Source organism: Gracilinanus agilis, chromosome 3 (genome assembly GCF_016433145.1).
Source record: "Gracilinanus agilis isolate LMUSP501 chromosome 3, AgileGrace, whole genome shotgun sequence".
In the NCBI taxonomy this organism is placed as follows: Eukaryota; Metazoa; Chordata; class Mammalia; order Didelphimorphia; family Didelphidae; genus Gracilinanus; species Gracilinanus agilis.
The window spans coordinates 345,472,942-345,485,293 of NC_058132.1; the positions used below are offsets into that span (position 1 = coordinate 345,472,942).

The 12,352-nt window shown below is 33.8% G+C and overlaps 1 protein-coding gene across 3 annotated transcripts in view; it reads left to right on the forward strand.

The window, feature by feature from the left end:
• Positions 1-12,352, forward strand: part of GSK3B (glycogen synthase kinase 3 beta) — a 246,289-nt gene that overhangs the window by 121,299 nt on the left and 112,638 nt on the right. For all 3 annotated transcript variants that reach the window (XM_044670080.1, XM_044670079.1, XM_044670078.1), the window contains exons 4-5: positions 5,659-5,769; positions 9,474-9,604. In XM_044670080.1, coding sequence (XP_044526015.1) covers positions 5,659-5,769; positions 9,474-9,604 — 242 coding nt within the window. The remainder of the gene's footprint in view (positions 1-5,658; positions 5,770-9,473; positions 9,605-12,352) is intronic.

Genomic DNA, 12,352 nt, shown 5'->3' on the forward strand with positions numbered 1-12,352 from the left:
GTTCAACTACCAATCTCCTTTAATGAGCTGAACAACCTCTTTTTTTTCTTCTTTGTCCACATAAATACAATGATTACAGAAACTTAATTTAACCAAAGAACACAGAATGTGGTTCCCTCAATTCACTGGTTTATTTACACCATCAGTAAAAGGAAATTAGATTAATTTGGCATGGTTTTCATAATAGTCATTAAGATTCCCAGTGATCACTTTGTTTTTTTATTGCTCACAAATCATTTATTTAGTATTATTTATAAAAAAATTTCCAGTGATCTATATAAAATTTGTTTTGTGTGTATGTAAAATTATTGTTGTACATTTTTCTACTATATCATTTCTCCCTTTTTAAAGACTGATATAACATTTGCTCATCTTCTGGCATTTTTGTTTTACTCCATTACTCAGAGATTTACACTAGTGGTCTCAGGATCATATTACAGTATTACAGAGTTTTAAAATTATAAGGTACCTTTGAGATCATCCATTTTAATTCTTTCATTTTGCAAAAGGTAGGGAGTGAGAAAGGAAGAAAATTAAGATTAAATAAAAGGAATGACTAAGCTAAGGTGATTAAACTAATGGGAGGTCTGAGTCCAACTCAGGTCTTCTGATTCCTACAAACTTCTACACAATTCTGCTTCCCCATTCTTTGAGTAACTGGGATGCAGGGTGTTTACTCCTAGATGATTGTATTCATGTGAAGTGGCTTACTATCTCCTTTTTGGCCTTGTTCTTTAGTTTCCAGGCTGAAAGAATACTACCTTTGTGGGGGGATAAAATAAAATAAAATAGGAATTCAGTTTTCCATTCTCACTGTCATCTGTTAACATTAAATCACTTATCCCAAGTATTATACCTATCCCTTTGCTTCTCATCTCACTCTAAGGTGTCTAGGTAGGTGGTGTAGTAGATAGGAGTCCTGGGCCTGGAATAAGAAAGACTTCAGTCTCCCTGAGTTCAATTAGCCTCAGGCACTTACTCTCTGCGACCTTGGGCAAGTCACTTAATTTAACCCTGTTTGCCTCAGTTTCTTCCTCTGTAACATGAGCTGGAGAAGGAAATGGCAAACCATTCTAGTGTCTTTATCATGAGAACCCCAAAGTGGGGGGAAAGAGGGAGTCATGAAGAGTCAGATATGATTGAAAAGACTAAAAACCAACAGTTAGGAAGTTCCAAGGAATAAAACATTGGAATTGAGAAGAACTGAGTCTTTCTCTAATCCAAACTAAACATCCTCTGTCCCTTTAACTGATATATGACATGTTCTATGCTCCTTTTACCATCCTATTTATCCCCTTCTGGCCATGCTATAGCTTGTCTTTCCTCAAATGTGACATCTAGAAATGAACACAGTGTACCAGATGTTGTTGCTTAAGTGTTGTTCTTTGTTTCTAGGAAGGACTTTTTGGGGGTACTAGGTAGAGACAAACATGCTATATCCAAAAAATGAATGAAAGAGAAAGATCAAGCACCAATAAAACTTGGATTGTGGGTTGAGGTGGGGAGGGTTACTACCTACTTCAGAGTTTTTAGGAAAATGATTTATAAACATTGAAGTGCTACATAAATGTAAGATATAAATGGGATCTAAATTCATCTAGCTCTTTACTTTTATTATTTTTGTTCCTCCATCTATTTACTCCCACAATTTTTCTGTTTGGAAATGCACTCACTCCATATCATCATCAGTTGATGTAGTGCCACCTCCTCCTCATAGCCTTTCTTGGTGCCGTCTTCTTATGAATTTCCATAGTACATTTTTCATAAGTATTTCACATGGAAGGACCTCAGATGCTCTGTTGTAAAATATCAGTTCCTCAAAGGCAGAACCTGGATCCCTTTTGTATTTGTTTTCTCATTCCCTAGCCTAGGATCTGGCATATCCAATAGATGTTTAATAAATCCCTACTGACTGATTTAGTCCAATCCTTATTAGAAATACTTTCTGTCACAAAAAGATCCCTTCTGACTCAAAATCATTATCTTACCAATCTACATATGCATTAAGCACCAATGTGATAGGCATTGTGCTAAGATACAAATAGAATTAATGAAGTTCCTATTACTAGGAGTTTACATTCTCCAACAACTGATTATTGAGGCTCTGCTTGAAGATCTCTTGTGAGAGGCAGTCCCATATATACTTTTTGGTTTTTTAAACCCTCACCTTGCTAGGCAATGAGGGTTAAGTACACAGCTAGGAAATATCTGAGGCCAGATAACCCAGTAGACTTTTGAATTGGCTCAGTTTAGTTTCTTTTTTCCTCTAAAATCTGTTATTCCTAGTTTTGTCCAGAGTGTCCATACTGAACACATTGAATCCTCCTTAGAAGAATCTAGCTCTTCATATGCTTGAAGAGTGTAATCATATCCCCTCTGTTTTTCTCTTTTCCAAATTAAATGCCCCCCGCTTCTTTTTGCTACATTCTGTAGTTATCCATTCTAATCATCTTCTGGATATTTTCAAGCTTGTACTTTAACTAAACTTTCCAGAAACAAATGCCATTATCTAACCTAGGGCACATATCCTTCACTAATGCTTTTAGGATAGTATTGGATTTTTTTAGGTTACTATGTTATGCTATTGAATGAATCATATTGAGTTTGGACTCTCTAATGCTCCCAATTCTTTTTCATAGGAAATCTTGACAAACCGTAACTTCTCATCTTATATTTATGAGTTCTTAATTTTGAAACCAACTATAGAATTTTACACTTATGCCTATTTCATTTTATTTGATTTGCCCCATCATTTTAGTCTCTCTTCTAATGTGTTTATTTTGCTAATCCTCTCTCTTATAATCTGTAAACTTGACAAGTTTGTCAGCTTGCTTTCACTCAAATCTTGGATTAAAATATTCACTAGTGAGGGCTGAGGTCAGATCTCTATGGATTTCTCTTTTATATATTGACCTCTCTTCAATCTAATAGCCATTGGAATTGCTTGGTGGCCCAGTGGATAGAGTACCTGGCTTGGAGTAGGTACGACCTAGGTACAAATCTGGTTTCAGATGCTTCTTGGCTGTGTGACCTTAAATAAGCCACATATCCCCCTTTGCCTGTTCCTTGCTCTTTTGTCTTAGAGTTGTTAAAGACAGGAAGTAAGGTTTTATTTAAAAAATCTTAACACCTATTAATGAATATACATTACATTGGGTTTAGTCATTTATTAAGTTTCAAATCTATTTGACTATGCTATCTTCTTACATGTATTCACAATTTTTTTAAAAATCAAAATGTACCATGGCATTAGCATTTCTCTGATAAATTACTTTGTCAAAAAAGAATGTCAGATAATCCAGTATGATTCTTTTTTAAAATATGTTGTTGGTTTTTTTAAAAATATACAGTTGGACAGTATTTATTAAGGCCTTACTATATGCCAGGCTATTCATCAATCAGAAGAAACATTGTGCATTTCACACTTAGAAATATAATTTTTCCTTTCTGTCTTTGACTTCTATGGTATAAATCTAGTATTGAGATCATTGGATTGAAGACTATTTATTTAGTAGCTTTTCTTGCATAATTCCAAGTTGTTTTCCAGTATAGTTTAATTAACAGCTCTACCAACAGTAAATGAACTGTTCTTGATGAATTTAGTGATCACTGCTTTTCCCCGGTCATAAGCCATCACCTTTATAATATGTTCTTGAATTTTTCTAAGAATAGAAATTAAGCCTTTTGATGTATGCTTTGCCATTCTTTACTTTTTTTTTTTTTTTAAAGGGACATGTGGTCCTAGAGTTTGCATCATTATTTGTCTTTTTACTCACAACTTGTAGCTCAGTGCTTGATCCTTAGTAGGCACTTAATAAATGCTGTAGATTGATCTTCAAGTCTTGTTTAAGTGCAACTCTCCTGTTCTCCAGTATCTTTCAAAGTTCACAGGCAATATAATATTTAGTAATTACATCATTTATTTGGGGTTCCATTTTCTGCTTACTATTTTCTATCCATTTTAATCCAAAGATCAATTTCTTGAGAAGAAAAAACAAAGTCAAAATGAGAATGAAGTAGTTAAGACTTATCTATATTCCATTAGCACTATCCCATCCTGTCCAAACAGTGGAGTTCTATTTCTTTCTTTTAAACTTTTATACATCATAGCCTTTAAAAAACAATAACAACCTTTTGACTTGTTCTCAGCCACCATTGTTCCAGCTTCTACTTCTTCTGGATTTGATTGGTTTCTAGTGGAATCTTGAAAAGATAGTGCTGCTCCTTTAATCCCTTCTTTACTTTTTCTTTAGATTCCTTTGTTTTTTGCACCATTATTCCTTTTCTTAATGTATCTTTCTCCTTTCCCCTCCAAAACAAATTACTTGCTTGGAACAAAGTCAATAAATGAAAAAGTAAACAGATCAGCAAAGCCAACTTAAAGACCCACCAAGTATGGTAGTATATTCAATATTCCACATCCATGGTTTCCCTCCACCTCTGCAGTGATGCAAGTGGGTTCTTTTTTTTTTTTTTCCTTCGAAAACAGTCATGATTATGGTCAATATAATTTTTAAGTTCTTATCTTCCTTTTATTGTTCTAATTTATGTCATGATTTGTATTATATTCCTGTTCCTGTGTACCTTTACATCAGAGATTTGGGTAGTTTTTTTTTAGATTTTTCTTCTTACTTTTTTCTTTCTTTTGCAGTCTATGCTGAATCATGATCTATATCCAGGCTCTTACATTCTCCTAAATATGGGTATTTCCTAAGATAATGTCCTGGACCTACTTCTTTTCTAGCTGAATACTTTCTCTTGGTGACCTCATCAGCTCTCATGCTTTAGATATCATTTTGGTATAAATAATTACCAGATCTATAGATGTAACCTTAGTATTTCTCTTGCACTAATCCTGCAGTATTGGATATCGTAAACTTATCCCATCCTTAAAAAGACTCATCATCTTCTTCTACTTTCCCAAGCCACTCCCAAAACTCAGTCTTCTTTCAAAGTTCCTATTTTTTCCAGTGGCATCATGAAACTTCCAGTAACCCAAGCTAAAGTAACCCTAGAGTCACCCTCAACTCTTCACTCCTACTCAGTGGCCAAGTCTAGCCGTTTCTACTTCTCTAACACCTGTGCCATTCATTCCCTTCTCTTCTTGCGCTGTCACCAGTTTACTTCATATGCCTGTTGCCTCTAACCTGTAATATTGTAATAGCCTCTTAGTTAATGTCTACACCATTTGTTGTTTAAAGTCAGTCAATCTATAGACATTTGTTAATCTTATACATGTCAGTCACTGAGCTAAATGCTGGGTAAAAAGTCTTGAGGCCGGGGTGGGGGTTGGGGGGGTGAGCAGCTGGATGGCTCAGTGGATTGAGAATCAGGCCCAGAGATGGGAGGTAACTGTGTGACCCTGGGTAAGCCACTTAACACCCATTGCCTAGCCCTTACCTTAGGTTCTGCCTTAGAACCAATACCCAGTATTGATTCTAAGATAGTAGGTAAGGGTTTAAAAAAAAAAAAAAGTCTTGCGGCAAAATTTTGACTTGTTAGAATGTAATCTGAATTTATTGTGCATAATTTAATTTCAAATTACAATGATTTTAAGTAATTGAAAATTTGGATAAATGATATTTGATTTGGTGGTAAAGCTTAATTTATTAGATTATTTTAAAAATAATTATTAATTTTGGTTTTCTGATCTTTTAGAAAGATGAAGTATATCTTAATCTGGTGCTGGACTACGTTCCTGAAACAGTATACAGAGTTGCCAGACACTATAGTCGGGCCAAACAGACGCTCCCTTTGATCTATGTTAAGGTATGTAAGAAACTTTTAAAGTGTGTTTTAACAAAAACATTTTCAGTTCTAGTCCTAGGGCATAGTTTATTTTCTCATCTTTGGTCTCCTTTCCAAAAAAAAAAGAAAAGAAAGGGAGCAAAAATAAGAATGTAGCAGTCCTACTTAATTGTCCTATACAAATTTAAATTTGCTCTTTAAAATGCCATTGGCAAATTAAATTGTACCTGCAGCCCAAGTTTAAAAATATAGAGGAATTTTATGACTAGCTTATTTAATTCTTGAAATATGATTTCTGACAATCACACATTTACTTACATTTTATTACTCACAAATGTCACAACTATTCATATTTCTCTACATTTTCAGAGTGCTTTCCTTATAACAACATTTTGAGGTAAAGTCCAATTATTATCTTCATTCTGAAGATGAGGAAAGTAAAGGCCAGAGATAATAATAAATAATAATAATAATAATAATAATAATAACAACTCACATTTTACCTAGTGCATTAAATATACAAGAACTTGATATTATATCATTTGGCCTTCATAACAACTGGACATGAGTTGTTGGTGCTCTGGTAATCCCAATTTCTTTAAATGAAGAAACTAAAACTTAGAAAGATTAAACGACTTATCCTACAGTAAACATCTGAGGCTGGATTTGACCCCAGGTTTTCCTGATTCCAATTCAGCATTCTTTCTCCTATATCATGCCATTTCTCAACTTGCATATATATGATCATACAGCTATTCTTTAACATAATATATCATGTTGCCTTTCTGCTGTGCAGGGGACCTAATACTCATTCAGCATAACTTATTCAATATAAAAGTATAGAAGTTGATTTTAAGCTGATTATTCTTTCTTTGAGAGCCTTCTTTTTAAGAATATATATAAATTATAATGTTGAGGTGTACATTAATGAAAACCTCTATTTTAGTAGAAAACTCTGATTTTAGACTAAAGTCATTTGGAAAAGCATGCAAAACACTATTTTTTTTTAACATTTTCTTTTTAGGAAAGAAAAGTTGATTAAATGTAATACAGGAATTAAAATGAAAGGAACCTATACTCAGGCAACTGTAGTAGAAGTAGAATTTTGTCTGATTTTTTTTCTGCATTCTGAAACTCATATAAAGCTGAAAGGTAAATAGTTATCAGATTTTAAAATTTTAATTTGTGGATCTTCTCCCAGAATTTTCATTGTTAGCATACACTTAAAACTGTTCGTGTTTATAGATTCAAGTCCTGAGTGACCCATTAATCAGAAGACCTTTGGCAAGTCGCTTATCCTTTCAGTGCTCCAGACAGTTCTCTGAGATGCTTCAGTCTCTGCAAATTACATTGGAGATGGAAATCAGAGATCTGTGTCTCTCCCCCCGCCCCATCAATTAAATAAATATTCATTATTTCCTTTCCCAATATGATATAATAATAATGATTTTGAATAATTAATTCAACTCAAGGGTGTGATTTTGAATAATTAGAACTTAAAATTAAATAAGCATAAATTTATTTTTAGAATTTAGCTCATTCAGTGTCACTAATTTTCTCTGATGTCTAGAGGTTCTGATGGAAGCATTCATATTATTGGAGTTTTCTCCTAGCTCTTGCCTAAAATACTGACATAAAATTTAACTATCTTCCTTTACCCCATGCCCTCTTCCTTAAAAGCCACACAAACTTGTGCAATTTTAGAAATGAACCCACCTCATTTTTGTAATTTAAAGCTCATTTTACTTCATATATGAGTTTTTCTTAAGAGTATCTGTCTTGGCGTCTGATTACTTTATTATCATATCTTATCTTTTAGAGTAGAATTTAGTGTGAGACTAGGCCTATTTGGACATTGTCCATGTAGATTTACTTACAGTATCAAAAAGGCTTTAGAACAGGGTCTTACTTGTAGCAAAGAACAACCTTGTGGCTTTCTTCAGGGATCAAACGCCAAGTCCTATATAAGTTCTATTCTGATCCTTTCTGTTGCTAGTGCTCTTCCTCCCCATCCTTAGAAATCATTTGGCATTTACTTTGTATTTTGTATTCATTGATCTACATTCTTATATTTTTCCAATAAAATATAAGCTTCTTAAAAGAGGGGCTTTTTTTCATTTTTGTCTTTTTATCCCCACTGCCAAGCATGGTGCCTGCCACAATGTAAGTATTTACTACGTTTTTGTGGAGTGATTGAATGAATTAAAAACCAGGCACCAGGGTAGAAAGCTTCTTAACACATTTCAAAAAAAAATTTCGAGGACTTGAATAGAAAAAGTTAAAATCAGTTAAGTACTTCCTTTCCTTTTTCTTTTCTCTTTTTCAGATGTGGAGAGGAAGAAAATCTAGGGTGCAGAATAGGTCTACTAGATAAGAATTTATTTGAAATAAATGCCATCTTGAAACTAACCTGTTTTGAACATTATTAGGGAAGTTTCTGACAAAAGAAAAACCCGTTAGGATTTCTGTCCTTAATAATTCTCACCGTTTATGACACTGATGTGACAAAACTGCCAGATGAATTACTTTAGCAAATTATTACAGATGAACTCAAGTTTCTTATTTGGAGGATCCTTTTTTAATAGCAGTGAATGAAAGACCATCTTCAAATATGCCTTAAGATTTAGATGAAAATTCCTTATTTACTAAATGTTACCAAAGTTGTAAAGACTTTGACGACATAAGTCCTATAGCACACCCTTGAGGCCTTCCAGAAGTTCAGAGAAATGATGTAGTCAGTGTTGCCCTAATTGTTCCCTTTGTAATATGCTCCTTTTAGTTGAAAATAAAATTTCCTAAGCCTTTTGCCTTCATTAAATAATGTTCTAAAAATCTTTTTATAGCCATCACACTTTGGAGTTCGGTTTGATCCCAAGTTGTTGCTAAATAAACTAATGAAATTTAAGCAGTGATCTTTATTTTATCATACCTCTTTGAAAGAGTTAAAAACTGCTAGGTCATTCCTGTCAAGATTTACTTCATCTGAATCAGTGTCCTATGAGCAGCTTCTAAAGGGGTTGCCACAAATGTCACTATTACATCTCACATGAGGAGTTTATTTAAGGATGGTGCCTGCCTCACCACCTCAGTAAAATTGTTTTCCAAAGGACAAGCTGCATAGAGGGCCAGCAAGTCAGAGAGAAGCAAGCTAGAGATGCAGGCCTCACCCTTGAAGGACATTACCAAAGCAATTCAGGAGAAAATATCTCTTCCCATGGATTCTTTATTTATCTCTCATTCAAGTATTTAAACATGGTATTTTGGGGTAAAATGGGAAAAACTCACAAGGTGAAGCTTCCAGTCTTGGACACCTCTGTAGTATTAGTCACCCATGACGTATGCGGTGGTTTAAAACCTCTGAATTCTCATCAAGGATGACAGTGATATAGCCCTAGTTCATCAACATTTTGATGAATCATTAATTATCATTAATAGAGATTCTTAGGTCTCATATCCTGCCCAAGTCCAGAAAATCCTGGGAACTTTTGTTCCCGGCAACCTCTAAGCAATGTTTTATAAAGGCAAATTGATGTGTGTTAGAAACTGAAGAGTTGTTTATGCATCTAATTAATGAGCTAGAAATAGAGAAAAACTTAAGGAAAAAGGTAGGAAACTAATATTCCCTTAAAACTTATTTTTCTTGTTTCTTTGTTTACTGATTAATGATGCTGATATAAGGAACATATATTTGATATAAGGAATGTAATTGTTGTTGTTTTTTTCAGTTGTACATGTATCAACTGTTTCGAAGTTTAGCCTATATCCATTCCTTTGGAATCTGTCATCGGGATATTAAACCACAGAACCTCTTGCTTGATCCTGATACGGCTGTCCTAAAACTTTGTGACTTTGGAAGGTAAGTTCCCACCCCACCCCCCTTTTTAATTTCTACATACCATTCTAATCCTGTTACACATCTAATGAAATAATGTATATAAAACAATCTGCAAACTTTAAAGTATTATATAAATTTCATTTGTTAATATTCTCATTATTATATGTATATATCCAGACTGTCTTTTTTATCAGTTTGTATACACTATGTCTCTCAACTATAGGGCTCATTTTTATCTCAGTTTAGAGATGAGGAAGAGACTTCAGTGGTAACCTTTTATTCCTTTTCCTTTCTCTTTCCACTAGCTCTTCCTTTTCCCCTGCAGCCCAAGCCCCACTCTCTCCCTCTATTGGAAGACTTCTCATGCCTTTAATAGACACTTCTGTAGAAAATTTTGTGGAAGATAAAATTACATATTATAGGTTTGGGTGGGTTGTTTAGTGGAGTAAATAAGTAGTATGCATAGGTCATGGAGTCAGTGAAGCAGCTCTTAAATGTTGGACTGATCCCTCTCCAATCTCCATTTTGCTTTTCTTTGTTGTGTTTTTCCCCTTCCTTATGATCTTCCAATTTTCCTTTTCTCTAGATTTTATATAGATATATTCATACCTTCTAATTTTCGTATTTCTGCTTCAAAATACCTCTACAGTGCCCATATCATTTTAACTTGCTATTTCACCTGGAGAATGTTTTAATGATGCCTTTCTTTTAAACAAATTATTTTCAGACATAGAACTTCTCCCCATGTTGTCCACAAACTAATACAACTATGCAAAAATAGGGTCTGCATCTAACGATGTCTATGCAGAATTCTTTCTGTGGACTCCTACCTCTACCAAGGTGAAACTGGTATGGACATGGTAGCTATTCAGAATTTGGCTTCCTTTTAATGGTGTTTTTTTTTTCTTTTTTACATTATTATAATTCTATATATTCTCCTGATTCAGCTACTTCCTTCTTGCATGTTGCTTTGAATTCTTCATATTTACAATTTCCTACTTCATAGTAATATTTTATTATATTCATGTATTCCAGTTATTCAGCCATTTTCTAGTTGAATAGTTTCTACTTTGTTTCTAGCTCTTTGCTACCACAAACAGAACTTCTATGAATATTTTTGAATATATGGGCCTTTTTTCTTTAGTTTAGTTTCTTTAGTATTAGAGTATGAGTATATATATATGTCACATATGTTTTATATATATATATATATGTAGTATTAATATTTTACTTACTTCTTCCATATAACTCCTAGAACAGACTGATTATATACGTAGTACCTAGATCTTGCATCTTCAAAGGTTATCCCCTTTTCGACCTTTCTGATTTCACATTATCCAAATGTAGGTTTAGTTTACTTCTGAGCTCTTTGACCTCTTATTATAAGGAAGATAAAGGATGCTTAACAGGAACTACCACTTAATACCTAAAGCAAAATGTCCCCAAATGCTCTTATCCATTCCTTACTTATTATACAAATAGTGTTAAATTAGGTATGAAACAATTTGTGAAACTAAATTTTTCACAGTTGAAGTATTCTTTTCTTAGCTGCAGAATGCTCTTTATCATCATGTTTGGGGGCATGGAAATAGTTGTAGCATGTTTCATTATAGTAGAATCTAGTATAAGAATTTTTGCCATTATACTATGCTCTCATTTGGGAGATTTTTCTGGACAAAACTTTTTTGGACATGGTTTAGCTGAACCCAGAGTGAACTAGAAGTAATGAATTGCTGATGATGTTAGAAGAGAGGTCAGTGGTGCTGTCTCAGGTATAGGCCATTCAAAGGAGATTCAGGACTCATGTAAGAGGAATAACACACTGTTCAGGCCATGTATGTATATACATTCTTATCACTCCCTGAGAAGTGAAGGAGAATTGGGAGATACCTCCTACTTAAACTAAGATAAAACCTGCAATTTATGTCAAGTGGAGTGGGGAGTAAGAGGAGGTAGTGTCCCTTCCAAGCTTATAGCAGGAGTAACTGCAGCCTGCAAAGAATTTCTGTATGTACTAAATTAGTTCTACCTATGAGAATTTACTTTCTAACAACAAAGTATGGTTATAGTGCATTTATTTATCAAAAGATTTAATTTTATTGACAGGAAGAAAATCCTATAATTTCATTTGTTTGGAGATTTCCCAGCATGAAAACTTCCTCTATAAATGTAGATCAGCAATTCATCTCTTAATTAAAGTCTTAGAGGTTTGCCTGTAGCATTTAGTTAGGTGAAGCCTGTGATTTCATAGTGAATGTATTAAAATGAGGGCCTGAATCCAAGCCTTCCTGATTTAAGGCCAGGCTTTCTATACAGAGATATTACTATATTATTTTTTAAAATGGGATGTTGATAATATTTATTATATTCACCCATGATTTCATTTTAGTTCAGCCTGATCATTTTCTGTTATTCATTTTGACAATTCATCGCCTGCCAAGTATAGACCCAGCATTGTGGAGATATCAAGAGATAATCCTGACCTTTGAACTTTATAATGAAGCATAAATTTTGGCATTAAAGAAGCAAATTACTAGAAAAAAGAATGGAAAGAAGAAATGTTAAAGTATTAAACATTAACATTAATTTGGATTTCAGGTTCCACTTATGACTTTGATTTATAACTTTAGGTGCTAGGGAGCACTGAGTACTAATTAGAATGAAAATTGGATGACTCATTTTAAAATGTGCACATTTAAAGGTGAACATATATTGTGGCATCCCTTCTCAGTTGCAAGAAGCTCAAGCCTGCCCATTTCTTTGCTGTGT